Genomic DNA, 17,552 nt, shown 5'->3' with positions numbered 1-17,552 from the left:
TCCAACTAAATTCTTTGTCACATCTGTTGTCTTTAGTGCTTTCGTTTTTTTTCTTGTCATGTGACCGTTTTTTATTGGCCATTTCTTCTTCCTGTCATGTGACTTGTTCTTTAACGGCCATTTCCTCTTCCTGCCATCTCCTCCCGTCAGCATGGTGAAGCCTCTGTACGCAGTGTTCATGTTTATCAAACTGTGCTGTATAGTGTTTATGTATCTGGAAATATTTTAACACGCTGTGGCTTTTTGCCCGCAGTTTATTTAATAATAGAAACAATTTTTTTTTTTGTTGTTTTCTTTCTTTCTTTCTATCCGGGATTGTTGCAATTCTCCATTTTGCCTCTCCCCCCTCTGCTAATGGCTCTCAATCTCTCTCTCCACAGTGACAAATGACGGAGCGTCTCTAAAGCTTTGTGTTCCTTTTGATACAGCACGTTTTTGCCGCGACAGCTTGACTTGATCGGAAGATCGAGTCCCGTTTTGAAGCTGTTTTGACAACGTTGAAGCTGAATACAGTGTTTGTGAAATTATTTAAATTCATGCTTTTCTTGTTTGAAACGGACAGCAAACTCAGAGTGTTTATTCTAAGGTAAAGCTGCCTTTAGAACAGACAGTGAAGGTTTCTGATTTGATTTTTCCTTTGTGCTGATTAGACATTGATTACTTTCCATTCAACTTGGCATGTATCCCTCATGAAATGAAAATAGTTCTTCGGCTTCCTGTTTATTTCCCATTTGTAACGCAACAAATTTTGGTTTGGGCAATCAGTGAGCATTCAGACTGACTGAATTCACTCACTTCAAGGGTTTGGCAACCTTTTCCAACTGCTTCCAAAGATTTGTTAGAAATTAAAGACAGTTTGTGACCTTGTTTAAAATCATTGTAGAGACAGAAGTGGATTTTTAATTTTTTTTTTTACAAAGGATTCCATCCGTAATTACAGTTTTAAAGCAATGATAAGTGACATTTAGATTGAATAAATCTGCTTTACTTTTATTTTAGAATTTAAATGGTAAATTTGGGGGATACAAGTAATAGTTTATTTCAACACAATTGAGTTTTTTTGTTTTTTTTTCCCAAACCAAGTCTGGAGTCGGGGAAAAAACACTTTATAAATACTTTTTAAGGCTGAAGAAACGGAAAGGATAACATGAGATTTAAACGATAAGCATTTTAAAGTTTTATCAAATCTGGTCTTACAAAAATATGTGAAAAAAGCTCAAAATATTTTAGTGTGGACACACAACTACTTCTGCCAAAATGTTGGAAATATGATTATTATTGTCTTTATCTGCCCAGATAGAAGTTTCGGTACATTAAGCCCCATAATTTCAACAAGTTGTTGCGATTTTATACATTTCTGTGAGACTAGGTGTAACTTCCATTAATATTATTGTATTTATTTCATTTTCTAAAGAAGAAAACATAATGATTTTCATTTATTTGGAAATTTAATGTAAGAATAAAACACCTGTAGTGTGATGAGATCATTCAATAGTTACAAAGTAAAGTGTTTTTTTATATATAAAAGATTGAAGTCATTTTCCGTAGATGTGATTCAACCTTCTTAGTGACCACTTTAATCTCACCGTTTAAGACTTTATAAGTATTTGACCCACCTCAGCTGGTTTACACCAACCCTCGACTGGTGCATCTTTAAATATTGGCCCAACTTACCATCTTTGAAGTATTTCACGCAATAACAAAATAGCTGCGAACATGAACGAACCGCATCCCGGTGGGGGGAAAAAAGACGCCACATTTTTTTTTAAACTAAGCTAGCCAGAAAAGTCCAGCTTAAATTCCTGACTGTGTTGCAGCTTGGAGATTTGTTGTCAAGGCTCTTGGTGTTCATTGGTAAAGCTCTTACAAGTATCGTGAGTTTAGTGGTTGGATGTAATTACGAAGGCGCATGTGTCAAAGGCTGCCAACCCCCCAACTTACAGCACGTCAGTCCTTCAGGTATTGGGGAATTTCAAGAGAATTTGCAATAAAGCTTCATCATTACAGGAAAGATCTTTTTGTATACCTCCAGAAATTATTTTCATTTTATGAGTTTTATACAGCAGAAAGATCAATATTGCCAGCATTTCTGAAGCAGTCACTATTTAAAGATTAACCCCTGAGAGCAGTAAGCGCCGTTACTGTGTCTTACTGCTTTTAGTGCAAAAACTAAAGATGCATCTGATTTTATATTACAGCTGTTATATTTAGATTTGAATAAATATGTAAATAAACGCAATTTAATTGGTTTTGCAATTAAATGTTGAACTCGATCTTTAATGTAGTGACTGTTGAAGAGCAATAACAATTCCACCAATTCCACTGACACCTTCTGCCAACTATTCTTTCTCCTTTTCTTCTTCATTCCTCCTTCCTCTTTGTAATTTTTTTATCATCCATCAAACTCAAAATAGAAAGCGACTTTTTCATCATCTTAGTCAAAACGGCTTTCAGTAGAGGCTCAAGAGCTCATGAAATCATGTAGCAGCTACTGGAAATAGTGATGAAAGCCCCGTTTTGTCTTTTTCTCTGAGACGCGAGCGAGCGTGACCGCCGGATTAACGCTGAGCGCCGTACGCTGTGCTGTCTCTCGTCCTCGCAGGGAACCTCTAGGTGCGTCCAGTGATACTGCCGGGTCTGAGAGCTTACCAGCACTTCTACACCACTGTATAACTAAAGCGAAGGGAGTGGCTGCCAACAACAACAACAACACAACATCCACGAGGAGAACAGGTCGGTGTGACGCTCGGAGGGGAAGGGGAGGACAGAAAGGCTGATGTCAGGGCCAGCGGGTTAATGCTCTGCCTCTCTTGCAGACGCATCTCCCTCTCAGACCCAGCAGCAATCTTGGACACCCCAAGAGGGAGAAGAGCTCGACCTCCACAGAAAGGGTAAAAAGCAAAACAAAAAGAACCCTTACCGCTATTTGACCTCCTTCCTGCGTCGCAGGCAGTCTGAGGAGGACCAGACAGGCATTCTGGCCAGTGCAGACTCTGAGGGCCCAAATTATGGAACTCTACGCTGACCCGCCTGCCCATCAAGCCATTGGACTCGAACTGAACCGGCCCCCTCCCGAGAGACGGGAAAAGAAAGCGGGAAAACACCTCATCCCCGCCCCTGCTCTGCCACAGTAACAAACAAATAAGTTTCTTATAATCTCTAGAAGTTTGATTTGTATTCATGGAGCAGGAAACGTCGCACTGAATCCTCCGGGCTTGGAAATGTCATCCGAAGACAAGAACAATGGCTTTTTTTTTTCTTCTTTTTTTCTGGGAAGGGGTGTGTGATTTCACTTGAAAAATGCTCTGAAAATATATAATGTATATAAATAGTAAAACAAGGGAAATAAGCTTCCTCTTACAGTAATAAAATGTGTTGGTTGAGTATGTCACAACACGTTAAAGATTTTTCACTCACTTATCATTGAGGGGTTCATATCTTTAGGTTTTTCAGTGTACTGTTAAGCCTGGTGCGTCCTTCTACAGGGACATGAGTCTACCTTTCCTACAATACAAATAGTGTCAGTATTTAAAACACAGGGTTCTTACCACAAAATATACCTCAGAGTAAACGCAGAGTTGCTGTAATTCTTGTGGTATACTGTACGTACTTGACCTTTTTACACATGAAAGGTATGGGTAAAAAGGTTTCTAATGCTCACCACTCATTCAAATGGATAATATGGCCTAACTTAATCTTATTTGGAAGCTTTTTTTTTTTTAAAATCGATAATAGCTGGCTTATTCCTTTGGTTTGTGATCCAATGCCAACCATTAGAGGAGAGTGTCTTAACTTCAGTGCTTCGGCGGCTCCGCGTGGTTACGCAGCACAGCATTAAGACAAAGTTCGCCGCCTTCGTGAGATCTCAAATTAATTTTGGACTTTTATGCTCCGCAGAGGTCGGACTAAAGGGCAGCGTTGACGAAATAGTGAAGTGTCTGTACGTATGTATTTCATTATTAAGGAATTAGTTTTTAAAACGGGGCACTTCTCAAGGTGCCTTTTTTTTTGCCTTTGTTGATTTTTTTCTGACATAAAACTGCCTTTTTCCTTTGCCTTTTTTCATATTTGTCACTGTAGAAGAAACTTTGATATTATGTGTGCTTTTACTTTCTCTGCCAAGGACACATGAAAGAACATGCCACAGAGAATGCATAACTCTTGTTTTTGTTCTTTTTGTCTTTTTTTTTATTAATTTTTATTAATTTATTTTTTACATTTGGGTAACTGATACAACTGTGTAACATAAAAGTACCAGAAACAAAGAATATGGATGTTTGAAAAGGCCAGAAGTCTGAAGCACTGTACATGCAAAAACAACCAAGTGGTACAGTGTGGATGTTAATGCTTTAACAGCAGCTGTAAGAGGAGAAGGGGATTGCTTCGTAAAGCTGTTGAGCAATGGAAAACATTCGAACGAACGTCCACCCTGACTGTTTATCTTTTACAAATGTATATTACTTGCTAGCTACTTCTCTGTATGTTTGTTAATTTTAGACACTAACCGATATTGAATGTATGTTTTGCTGTACAGGAAATGAATGTCCCAATGTCACAATGCATTGAATGACCCATTATAATGCTTGTAGTGCAGCTGTGATTGGTGAGATGACCAGTTTGGCACAAGAGGTCCAAATTCCTGTATGCGGTCCCATCACAGGTCCTGAGCCAAATTCCCTTTGCTTCGACGGCTACGCTAATACCATTTTTGTTTGTTTGTTTGTTTCGCTTAGGCCAGCTCAGTCACTCGCAGACACATCGAACAGATTTCCACTTTTTTTTTCCCCCCAACAAATCCGATTTTTGGCGCCAAATCAAAGGTCTCGCGCTATCCACACGAATGACTCTCTAAAAATCTTCGGACCGCGGTGATTGCTTGAAAGTGAGCGTCAAAGTGCGTCTTCTACTTTAACAAATTGGTTACATGTAAGATATAGGGAAATAATCTATATTTGTTATGTAATGTACATGGTGTGTATTGTATTTGTAAAGATAAATCAAACCATGTTTTACATGGGAAGGATCCCAAGTAAAAAGAAATTAGATTATATATCAAAGTATTTGCTTACAATACGGCTTTAAGTGGATGTTTTTAAAACATTTAAGGTGCCTAATTTGTCATACTTTAGCAGACATTATTTTATCTGAAGAAGAAAAAAGAAAAGTTAATGTTAGTACCATACAGTGTATTATTGCCATAGCCCGCTGGCTGCACAAGTTGAGTAGTATTTTCTCTGATGTATAGTATGTGGATGCCCATTGGGGAAAGCTTTAGAAGCAGAAATGTGTTGCCCTCTTATTATTATTATCTTTCTCAAACAAAAAGTAATAATGTATTTTTGCCCGCTCATGAGCACACATGTAGAGTCACGGTCAAATCTCTTCGCTTTCACGTGTCCAAAGCAAATAAACAGAAGGAAGCATTTAAAAAAAAAAAAATTTTCTCTAAAAGTTAACGGACATGCTGTAGACATGTACAAAACGTGCTGTGGAGGAAATTGTGTTTACATTAGTTTGATGAAATAAAGTGTGTTAGGGCATAGTTGCTTTGAACATTACGACTTGGTGCTATGTTAAACTTTGTGGTGCTGTAGAATAGAGGTCTAAAGTTTTTTGTTCTGTTTTATTTTGTTTTTTTTCCCATTTCAACAAGCCACTTTTTTAGCTAGCTAACTAGCTAGCTGCTAAGCTAGCTCCGGTAGACTTTGTCCTGATCTTAACAGTGTGACAACAGTGATTAGACCGTACTGGAAAGTAGACATATAACCTCAATTATTAGAGACTTGTGACATTCGATGAACTCAAAATGACCTGTTTTTTATAGTGTGTTTGCAATGTCTGTCTGTGCTTCCAAGGTACCCTCTCTAAAATGTACTTGTGATGATATTGAAAATACTAACCCAGCCTAAAAGGAAGAACTATAGTCTGATTTAGATTAGTACTCGACCACAGGACACATGGGAGAGAATCTGAGAGCACTATTAGGTCAGGTTTGGGATCTTTTCTACACACTTCCTGTATCTCTTTGGTTAACAGCACTGTTTTTCAAGCACACTATCGCAGGGACGGAACCGTCTCACGTCACCATCCCGCCACCTTTTCGATCAACAACAACAACAAAAAAAATCCTGTTAGTACTGTACAGAAGAGCCATGAGTGGTTTGCATTTATTCTCCGGTTGGAAAGCTCACCCATCCTTCCCCACACACGCGTTTTTTTACAAATAGATGGCGTCTTCCGGGCTTTTTCCTCACAACTTCAACAGAAACATGTACAGTGTTTAAGAGGGCTGCTTTGGAACGTACTGTTAGCTACACTTTCGGTTCTGTTCTTTTGTTTTGACGCGTTTCTTTCCGCTTTACAGCTTTTAGTGCATCACTAGTTGATGGTAGGATGATTCTTAGAACAGATTTGGTTTCATATTGTATTATTCTTGCATGTAGAGACAATACAAAAACGCCTATTTAGCAGTCATTCATGGCCATCTGAGCTGGTTGTTATTGGACGGAAACTAGAAGTATGTAGTAATTTCAATATTCTCTGTTTTTTTTTTGTTTGTTTGTTTCTTTGTCGTTTTTTTTTTTTCATGTGTACCAGCACTGAGAAACTAGAATGTATAATTATCGTAGGCTACAATAAGCACTACATCGTTGACTGTTTTAGCTAATGCTCATACTCAAGCAAACCCAGTAGTGCTGAAAGGAAGACGAATTCTCACGTTTCATTTCACTTTCATCCACTGAACTCTGTGCTGTACATCACATGTTTACATTCTGTACTGTACATGTCTTTCTTTCATACTTCATGATGTTCATATGTAAATATTTCAAAACAAAACCCTTTTTTTCCACTTTTTTAAAACAGTAAACTGATTTTTTTTTCTCGTTTTTTTAATTTAATTTACTTTTTTTAAATATTCATCATTCTGTTCTGTCACTGCATCAGGTATTTACGCTTCACTTAACTTTTTGTAAGCAATTAACTCATACTGTATGGTGCTGTACCAAAGCCTTACGTATAATATTTGTATTACTTTTTTTCTCTTGTTTGCCACTGCTGTCCAGTGAATTCTGTAACGTCTGAGATCATGTCTTAATCACTCTTCATGCTCAACTGCCATGGATCTCATTTCTTTATTTTATTTTATTTTATTTTGTTGAGTAAGCAGAAACCCGAATGAACTATGGTGCAAAAACACACTCGGGCCTGTTACCGAAACCGGCCTGGATGTACAGCAACAGTCGCCATCATCAAGCCTTTATAAGGAAAATGCACAGGCTCGCTCCTGGTGGCTCATCGTGACGTAGACATGGGCCTAGCACATGATCTATGCTCTATCTATGGCATGTCTGTGAGAATATGAAAGCAGTGTTGTACTCATGTCACCATATCATTTCCAATGCTTAGTCCTATACAAAATTTTCCTCTCAAATTTTTGTATTTTGATATAATAAAAAAAAAATCAAAAAAGGGTTAATTCTTCTTGTGCTTTTGTCTCCAGGCTGAGTTCAGTCGCTGTAGTTCGTATCCTGGACACAGGGTGTAAGTGTTGGTCAGAAAGTAGAGCTGCTTAATCGGCACAGGGGGTTTTATTTTTTAATATTTTTTTATTTCCTTTAATCCTAAATCACTCTGGTAAGAGATGCACCAAATGTATACTTTGGTATTTCCCTTTTCCTCCAAAACAAGAGATCTAATAGACTAAATTTATGAATTATTTGACCCATCTCTGTCGTTTCTATTCACAAGTTAAAGGAAAAGTTCAGATCTTTTCAGGTGGGGTTCTGTGGAAAGGTTAATATCTAACTTATTATAGAGAACTGTTTGAACGGCTCCAGTTTTCTGACCAAATTGACAAGCTAATGGCTAGTCCGAGCCAGGCTAAGGCCAAAGTGGATTGCTGCCATCTTAAAACAACTTCAATTTAAAATATTTCACAAGTGGCTCGTGTAAACACTATTTCATAAATACTTACATCCACATCAGTTTTGTATTGCATGTTCATTCAATTTTAGGTGCATTTACAAGCACGAATAGCTGCGGTGTCAGCTAACTGTAGCACTTCCTGAAAGGAATATCATAATATTCCTGCTTGCATCGCTGTGTAATACAAAACTGACAGAAGTGGAAAAATGTAGAAACTGCTAAGAATTGCTAGAATCTTTCGATATTAAAGTTATTTTAAGACTTCGGTCTTGGCCCTGATTGGGTGAGCTGTTAACATGGCAAATCTACAGCAGGTAAGATATTATTTGTTCATAAGCTTCCCACCGAAACTTATTCAAAGATAGTAGAAGTATTTCTTTAAGGACATGCTGTGAGAAGGAAAACAAACGTTCTGAAAGACGTCTGCCAGAAAGACCTTTGTGCTTTTGTAAAAAATATCCCGTAGGAAGGCTGGGAAGCAAACAAATGAGCTGCACACACCTGAGTAAAATGCAAAGTTCAGTTAATCCACTGTTCAAACACTCAAACCCTTTGAGGCCATGTTGCCTAATTTCAAAGCAGATTCATGAATAGTAAGGTTTGTGCTTTGTGTCATTCATTGTTTTCTCCTTGTTTCACATTTCCTGAAAGGACAGATTCTATTAAAACTTTAGATTTGTTGTTTTTCAGAACATACACTTCATAATCTCACAAAACAAACAAAACACCTTTATTGTATTTGTGTGCGGGGAGGTATTAGGTTTAAAAATATCTAATTCAATGATCTGTTCAGTACGCAGCTCTGATATAAGGGAATTCAGTCTCTTTAATTATATCTCCACCCATCTTCAAGTCATGCACTGTGCCTCAGATATTATAAATGTCATTCTTAATGCATTAACAGACACCTGCAATCTAATTTTACCTTTTGTTTCTGTAGTGCGGTGTTTCAATCACCAGGGTCAATTTAATGTGTGATTCACAAGACAAAGATATCTAAACAACCTGCAAAGGAAACGAAATGAGTCTTTTTTTTTCCTGCTATGTGTGCTAAACGTAAAATGTCATTCTCGGCTCTCTGAAGGCTCCTTTCCATAGTCACTGAGTGTAATTTGTTCCTATAGACCGTCTCAAAAGACACATCACAAGGAAAAAATGGGGTTTCCCACTAAGGCTCCTAATATTGGCTTCAAAGAAATGAAATGTAAAGATAAATAGAAAAAAAAAAGTGCCTTGTAATCCTGTTGTCTTGTGACCAAAACATACCACATACATTTAATCAAGACATCATGTAATCTTGTTAAATAATTAAATAATTTAAAATAATTTTTTATTTTAGGTATTTGCTAGACTCTGGTTCCAAAAGTACAATATGGCATCTCCCATAAAACAGGTATAAACAAGTATAAACTATTAAAATATTATAAATTATAGCTAGAGACAGGACCATAAGATGGATGTTGAAGCCTCAGAGGTCCAGCGCCCCCTAGTGGCTGCTGCAGTAAGAGTTTTTAGGTCCCACACCTCCATGTAAACAAACAGATACAGATTTTTATTTTCCCAGGTGTTGATTTTTGTTGATTCACGTAACTCTTACCTTGCTGATATACGTTCAATTATGAGTTTTAAAACAATATATAATTAGTTTTAATAAGTTATTGGAGGCTGTTTCCCCTGACCTGTTCGGGGTGCACCCCGCCTCTCACACAGCGACCACTGGAGGCATCACAACCCTGAATCAGGAAGTGGGTAAAGAAAAAAAGGATGGATGCATGGATGTTAAGCTTTAATTGACAATGTGACAGCCTGTTAGTGAGTCTGGAGGGTGATGGTACAGCCCCCACCTCCTGAGCGCCACTGCGCAGACTCTGCTTTCAAAAAAATACACCATGGCAGCCCCACTGAAATAGGATTTCATGTGGTGAGAACAGGCATAAGCAGTTAAAATAAAAAGATAGCAGCTAACCTATAACTTAATGCGTTTAGGAATAACCCCCTCCCTTGATTCGACTCAATACAAGGTCAATGGGTGCAAAATAAAACTTCCCATTCCATCCTCCAGTGCACAAACAACAAAATAAGTTGATGCAGGAGGATCTGAGCAGCAGTTTTCACTCCTCTCACTGTCACCACCCACCCACAGAGTGGAGGCTTATGTAATCCAAGCATTACCTAACTCCACACAACTGCGGCTCCTCCAGCTGATGAGCACCATCACGCCGAGCGGCTCCGGCACATATCTGGGGCCAGCGCTTCGGAACGGGGTCCGAGGGGAAACGCCCCCCCCCCCCCNCATCCACCGGCTCTTCACATACTCGCTCTCACATCACTGTTCGCACATTTCCAGCTCCTCTGCGAGGTACACCACACACACTTTTTACCCATGAGCGCGCTCTCTCTCTCTCTCTCTCTCTCTCTCTCTCTCTCTCTCTCTCTCTCTCTCTCTCTCTCTCTCTCTCTCTCTCTCTCTCTCCCACACCTCCCCCCCTCCCCTCCCCTCCCCAGGAAAGATCCGCGCTCTCCTTCAGCGCGATGCCGCGCCCGATCCGGGGCTCACCTCCTCCTCCGACGAGCCGCCTCAGATGATCACCTGCGCCCGGAGTGCGCGTGAGCGTGTGCGCGAGAGCCGCGTGCTTCTGCAGTGCGATGCTGACGGCATGTTTCCTCGTCTCGAAGCTCGGCGCTGCGCAGCATAGAGGAGGAGGAGGAGGTGGAAGAGGTGGAGGAGGAGGAGGAAGAGGAGCAGTGTGAAGGCTAACAGGTAGGCTGTTTGACACGAGCAGACTGGGCTGAAATCTCCTGCCTGGTGTCCTGAAGGGCCGATCCAAGATCGCTGTTCTTCACCCACATCAGCCGGTTCTCATTAAAACTGAGGCATGATCATGTGTGTGTGTATGTGTGTGTGTGTGTGTGCGCGCGCGCGTGTTATTACGGGTGCCTGTTATCTGCCAGGCCCAACAGGTCAGAGTACACTGCTTGTTAAACTTTTCCCAGTGGATCCCAGCCGTCATTAGATGACTGGAATGTGGGTTAAACCGCACCGCAGGTCATAAAGGCAGGTTGGAGTTAATGTGTCAGGAGGATCCTGGTGCTTTTTTTTTTTTTTTTTTTTTCTGTTACACACTGCCCAGGAGCTGCAGGCCCGCAACAAGTGCGCTCTCTTTGTCATCCCCCCCAAAAAACTGTGAACGTCATTGCATTGAAACATCTGGTTTTAAGCCCTGCAGCTTTGAGAAGTCGTTTCTGAGGGCAAGCATGCGTAACTAAATCACTGAGTGGCGTCATGTGAGCGCATTTTTGGATAATCAAATTCTCATTTCGGCCACATTTGGGAGTAACAATGTCTTCCTCCTTTTAGTTAGACCAAAAGACTTAGAAGACATGAAGCAGGCACAGAGGTGGGGTGTCCCTTTAAATTCTGAGTCTTCTGTTTTTGGTTGATTTTAGACTAATTGGGTTGCTTTGTCTTCCTACTGTTATTTGCAATTTTGGGTTGTCAGAAATAAATTGATATATTTCAGCTAAATTTTGTAGATTAGGTTGCTCCAGCTGATGATATGTAAATTATTTGTTTCTTCTTTGTCTCATATGTGACGCAAACAGAAAACCTTGAAATGTTTGACAGTTTAAAGCAGCCGACCTCAACTTTTTTTTCCCCATCACTGACCAGTCCTGTTCTATGGGACTAGTAAGATCTGGGGGTAATCATAACACAACATAGTAATGTTCAAATATATAATACAAATGTCATAACTTTGTCTGAGTCAAGCGCACTGAAGAAGCACAAACGGAAGTGGTCATTTTTCAAAATAAAATACCCGGCAGACCTACATATATAACATATTTGTAATAAATAGTGGATTAGGATTGAAATTAAATGCTTTATCAACAACATAATTGATGGGTTGATTAATAAATGAGATGTTGGAGGGATGGGACTCAGTATAAGAAGTGCAGGGTTTGTATTTCGTGATGTATTGAAGTTCAGTAAACAGGATGTCCTCGTCAACCACAGCACCTCTGGAGTAGCTGTTTTATAGATTGAGTTGCATCAGACAGCACAAATATCTATAATCTGTCTGGGAGTCTGTGGATTAAGTTGGCACAACGTGGGCTGTTTGTCTTCCTGAGAATCGCTGACATGTTTCTGAACTATTACACAACAAGATTTCCGCCTGATTCCGTATTTTTACACGATCGTTTGTCCGATTTAAAAGCTGTGGGCCTGTGCTTAAAGGTCTGGATGTCGCCGCAAAGCCTGGATTGCCGCGCCCAGTGACAGATCGGCCCGTTGATTAAATGTTCGGGTCTGAGTCGGCTTGCTGTTCAGCCGAGCTCCGGCGGCCCGTCATCGGTGGGGATCAGTCGCTCAAAGACTGAGCAGTGACATCTTACTCACCGTGGGATGAAATATCTCAATCTGGTAGATTTCAAGAAGATTAAGGGATCAAATACATAAGCCCCTCCCCAACGCCATCACTAGCCAAGTCACCTTCCTTTCCTCAAGAGGTGACACGAGGAACAATGGCGGGTTTTGCTCCAGCAGCAGTGGTGGTGGCGGCGGCGGTGGTGGATCGGTGACAGCCACACGGCCTCAGGCAGACAGGCTGAGGATGATGTGTCACAGCTTCTGGTCAAAGGTTCCTCTGAGGCTCCATTTGCCTCCGCGTTGCTTCCTCATCGTCAGAAAAACCTGGAGGAACATCAAGTCACGATGGATGAGAGACAGGTTGCCATGGCAACCGCAGGGCCTTTTTTCCTCTGCTTCTCTTGCTCGTGTTGACTGCAGTCAAAACGAGAGCAACTTTCCCCTCCGCTTTCTCACTGGACTCCACAGAACAATCAACGAAACGCCAAAGAAACGAGTGAAGCCGCCATCACGGAGCCTTGAAGTATCCTCCTGCTGATTTTTTTTAGGTTCCTAGGTTCTGCCAAAGTCTCCTGGAGATGCACAAAGTGGTCTTAGTGCTACTCAGACATCTTCCTGTTATCAAAAAGCTGAAAATTACAAGACCTGAATGTGAGGCCATTTTAAAACCATCTTTTTACTCCTGAAGTTATCGTTGCCTCACTCATTGTTTGATTCAGTTTACTAAAAAAAAGACATCGCATGCATTTAATAAGGTTAAGGAAATACAATTTCTTGATTAGGTTTAGAGATTCAAACTTACTAAGGAAACAAAATTTAGAAAAATGCTTGCATGTGATACCATCAAAGTAAGATGGAGCTGAAACATGACCTTAAATAAATGCTGACTTTTAGTATGGTTCTGTGTTATTATGCTTGATTCCAGTTTCTTTAAATATTAGGAATAAATGTAGTTTACTAGTAAAACCACCGTTTTATTCACTAATTCAGACACTTATTCTGAAGCCTCACCACCAGCTTCAAATAATAAAGATGGAAAAACTTTCAGCTATTCTTTTGTGAAATTCATTTTTGCAGCTTAACCAAAGTAAAGACAAAGCAGCAGTTTTTTTTATGTGACCTTTTAGATCCTGTTCATTATTTAAGAAAAAGTACAACAAGCTCATCTATAGAATCTGCTTTTAATAAATTTATCTAACCACCTCTCGAGGTTTCAAATCCACAAATAAGCTTTGTTAACATGAATGTGGTGATAAAAAAAGGTGTCTTTATATTCCGCCTCCCTCTCTGTGGCTTCAGCTGCCTCCTCATCTCATTTGTGATGAAGTGTGTGTGTGTTTGCGTGACTCACTTTCTGCTACCTGCAAAATATTCAGCCATTTTCTTGTCATCGCAGCCGCTGATACTGGTCTTGCAGACAGGGCGCAGGATTGTTCGGGCTGCCTTACATTGCTTGGAAAATGCCATGTAGGCCATCGGATACCAGGTGACATCCTTTTGTCTCCTGAGATCAGAGCTGCTCCCCCACCGACTCCGACAAGTAGAGGGCCTCTTTATTTGATGCTTTGGTGATGACTGGTGGAGAAGGACTGGAAACATGATTACCTCCAAGGTCTTCCTCTAGTGTTCCTCTAGTTTTCTGAACTTTCAAAGTTGCATTAAGTGGCAACTGCCTTACTGTGCCTTACCCCCAAAATGATAACTTTTTATAGTCCAAGCAGCCTTCTCTATTTATAGCTCGTGCTATTTAAAGCATTTCCAAAATAGTCTACAAATAAAAGCAGTGATCGCTGTGGCACTCGCTCACATTGGATTTGTGCATTTCTCCTGCAAGCTCTTTCAGACAGAGACATTAAGCTGCGAGGCTTTTATCATCCGGGCTGTTTAGATCCCACAGCAAACTCGATGCCTCTGCAATGTGCAGCACAACATGTCCCTGCACTTAAAACGACTCGCTGTCTGATGTACGATCAGCAAGGTCGGGCATCACGGTGCAACTTGTCCTATCAAGAATGCATTCAGCCGTTCCTCGTTCAAAGCTAAATTTAAACGAGGAACGCGTTTTAACGCCAAAGTTTTAGACTACGATCACTTTAGCTCAATATCTGTAAAGCTTATTGAGTCTTAGCCAGTTTTTCCAGGTCACTTGGCTGTGGCAGCCATCTTGAATTGTTTTGACTCTAGAAGTAAATCAGTCGTAGATAAACATCCAGTGATTATTTCCTGAAAGTTTGATTAAGGTTCATCCAGCTGTTCACGATTCTTCTGCCCTTGGTGGTGGGTGGTGATTATTATGAGATTATAATGTAGACACATTGTAGCAGATTTTTTTTAAGTTAACAAAGAGACGCTAAATATAGTACAAGTTCTCTTTTTGCTTGCGGTACATTTGCGTCACGTTTGCATCAAATGCCATCGTCGTTTCATTCAAGTGACCCTTATATAACAGCACTTTATGTAACATTTCTTAACAGTAAGTAAGCGGCAGGCTGCGTGATGCGTTTGCTGTCCTCGGGCAAGGTCGCCTCGTCTCTTAGAGAGCAGATACTGGATGAGATGTGGTGAAGCCTGACCCAGCCCCTTATTCCTGTCGGCTCGTTGGCATTCTGCTGACTCAGGAAGCTCTGTGAAAGTCCATCGACAGCAACCCATTGATGCTCCGGGGCCAGAGGGGCTGGTGGGAAACGGCTACTACAGAGGCAGCGGTCATTCGAGGCCAATGAACCCAATCATTAGCCCAAATGTTTTGTTGCTGCCCAGCGTGAGGTAAACCTGCTACCGTGTTGTCTGTAGGTGTGTGTGGGTGTGTGTGCTTATGTGGCTTGAAGACGTTTAATTCTGAGGACCCGCATACTGTATGCTCAGATGCGTCATGGGAAGACTGTAGAATAGGAGTGAAGGCTGCCCAATCAGGATGTTCCTTGTGTTTGTTTACACAACATAAAAAAAGCAGGAATGATAAGGGAAAGAGTGATAGAAGCTGTGTTATAGTCTAAATTCAAACAAAATGACCTTGCCAGGACTAGAAAATAATCATTCCTAGACGAAGAGTGCACAAATAATGACCAACCAAGACATAATTTGCTTTCCAACACATTTTTAAAAGGTTTGAACACAGGCGAGCGTACGGCAGCGCTGCGGAAACTGTTTTTTTTTTAACAGAACACAACTTCAGGAGCTGTGGAGACTTATTGTCGGAGTTTTTAAAGTGAAATATTTCTCTTTCCTGTTTGACATAAGATTTCAGTGGCCTGTGGCCTCCTTTGCTGCTGTTTTTTTTTCATGGGTCAACGTCCAGTTTTACACTGGGATTATTTTACCATGCAGCCATGTTCCTTTAATATTTACAGAATGTGACAGGAGAGAAGACAAAAGTTTCAACAAACATTTGTTAATGCATTAACGGACTGTGTCGTTCATACTGTACATATACGGGAAATGTTTTTGTATTTGGGTAACAAAAACGGACAGAAATCAATGAGAAAATCTGGAAGTTTAACCTGAAAATGCCTGGATTTTTAAACCAGGAAAGGTCTGGAAAACTTGTGCTACCGAAACCAAGAACAGCCGTACCTGTTGTTATTCTCAAGATCACAAGTTGACTTTCTGTTTTCTCGAGAAAAGATGTTTGTGGTCCAACAAATAGTGACTCTTGTGTTGAAGCCTGTTGCATCATTTAATATTGCTGTGATGACACTCAGAGATGATCTACTGCATAACAGTAATGATCCCTAATGTGACATTTTCAGCTTGAATCCGTTTTCAGCGTGACTGTCTGGATTTCTGATCAAGAAGTCCCCCTTTTGTTGAATTGGGATTTTGAAATAATTTCACGTTATCGTAGGAAAACAAACTTTTCTAGGTCAAAAAAACTAAATATTTTAACCCATTATCTTGAGAAAAGAAGCTCCATCATGGAGAGAACCTGAAATGAATTTCTAAGCACGTCATCTCTCAGGCGCTGAGATAAGAGATTTATTGAATAATCATTTACAGTAGACGATTAAATGTCCAAATGTGTAATTGTTTTTTACTTTTATGTTGAGAACCAGTGAGAATCAGTGTTGTTTTGTGGAAACATTTGTGCACTTTGTTTTACAGAAAGTAGTGTATATCTCTTCATATAAAGCTGTTGCTGTTGTTTGGTTAAGAAATTGCATTTTATTTATTTTATTTTTACATTTTCTGAATTTTTAGGAACCTCAGTAGTGTTCAGATTTGGTCCTTGGAAACCCGTATTCTGCATGTATTAGATATTTTCCTGTTTTCAGTGAATGGGTCATTGATAGGCTTCTGTAGAACTGAAGAGGATTTAATATCTATTAGAATCAGGTTTGTTGAAGCAGGAAAACATCTAAAACATGCAGGAAAGAAGCCCTCCAAGGACTGGAGTTGGACTTCACTCCTCTATGTGCTTTTGCCTTAATAACAAAGTGTAGCATTTAATTGAATTTTGAACGGATAATTGTTGAAATTTCCAGATCCAGGCTGCAAAACACTCACCCTGTTACACGCACACACAAAATAATACAAATCTAAGCATAAAGCTAAACTGTGTCTGGGGAAAACTGAAAGAGCTATATGTTGCCATTATTGTATGTATCCATTCAATTCCCTGCATTTGACCCGTCACACATGTGAGATACACACAAGTTGAGCACTGGGCAGCTATTTAATCTCAGTTAGGGATTAAGTGTTTTGCCCAAGGACGCCGTGACATATAGGCATGACGGGGAATCAAATCTGCAACTTTCTGGTCCCAAGACATCTGCCCTGAGCAAATACAGAGAATATTAAAATATTATTAAAGGTCTGCTGAGACAAACTTGACTTTTCACCAAATCGCTGTCAGTGTTGGCAGGAAAAAAAAAAAAAAGAGAAGCGGTTATTCTAAATCATGCTATGAATTTTTAGGCTGACATGTTTTATCCCCGAAGGAGCTCATGACACCGTAGCGATGATGTCATCCCAGATTACAGCCTGCGCTGCATGCATTGTAGCCTTGAGAGCTGCGCAGCCTCAAGTGGGTTAACGTCTGGTGGCTTCAGAGCTTCAGACTCTCTTCACCCACCCACCCTGACTTTCTCTCCTTCCCTCTCCTCCCACTCACGTTTCTCCACAGCGGGCTGTTGCAGCAAGGCGGCATCATGGAGGCTGGATGCGTGGTTGCCGCGGTGATTGAGAATGCTGCCTCAGGACCCCAGGGAGAACCAGGAAGTGGTGACGTCCTTGAGGGGTGAGTTACTCTTCCCCCCCC

At 40.4% G+C, this 17,552-nt stretch overlaps 2 protein-coding genes across 8 annotated transcripts in view; both read left to right on the top strand.

Annotated features, from left to right (window-relative positions):
* igsf9ba (immunoglobulin superfamily, member 9Ba) overlaps positions 1–5,309 on the top strand; it is a 71,452-nt gene extending 66,143 nt beyond the window's left edge. For 4 of the 6 annotated variants that reach the window (XM_017428344.3, XM_017428343.3, XM_017428342.3 and 1 more), the window contains exons 19-20: positions 2,603–2,733; positions 2,817–5,309. In XM_017428344.3, coding sequence (XP_017283833.1) covers positions 2,603–2,733; positions 2,817–3,025 — 340 coding nt within the window. In that variant the 3' untranslated portion in view covers positions 3,026–5,309. Of the gene's footprint in view, positions 1–380; positions 587–2,602; positions 2,734–2,816 lie in introns of those variants that run through there. The other 2 variants (XR_001808877.3, XM_017428345.3) reach the window with 2 other exon arrangements.
* A 5,084-nt stretch (positions 5,310–10,393) lies between these two features.
* arhgap32a (Rho GTPase activating protein 32a) overlaps positions 10,394–17,552 on the top strand; it is a 24,414-nt gene continuing 17,255 nt past the window's right edge. For both annotated transcript variants that reach the window (XM_017428351.3, XM_017428348.3), the window contains exons 1-2: positions 10,394–10,687; positions 17,418–17,531. In XM_017428351.3, coding sequence (XP_017283840.1) covers positions 17,443–17,531 — 89 coding nt within the window. In that variant the 5' untranslated portion in view covers positions 10,394–10,687; positions 17,418–17,442. The remainder of the gene's footprint in view (positions 10,688–17,417; positions 17,532–17,552) is intronic.

This window comes from Kryptolebias marmoratus, linkage group LG2 (genome assembly GCF_001649575.2).
Source record: "Kryptolebias marmoratus isolate JLee-2015 linkage group LG2, ASM164957v2, whole genome shotgun sequence".
Taxonomy (NCBI): Eukaryota; Metazoa; Chordata; class Actinopteri; order Cyprinodontiformes; family Rivulidae; genus Kryptolebias; species Kryptolebias marmoratus.
The sequence above is the reverse complement of the archived record's forward strand: the minus strand, read 5'-3'. Positions and strand labels throughout refer to the sequence as shown.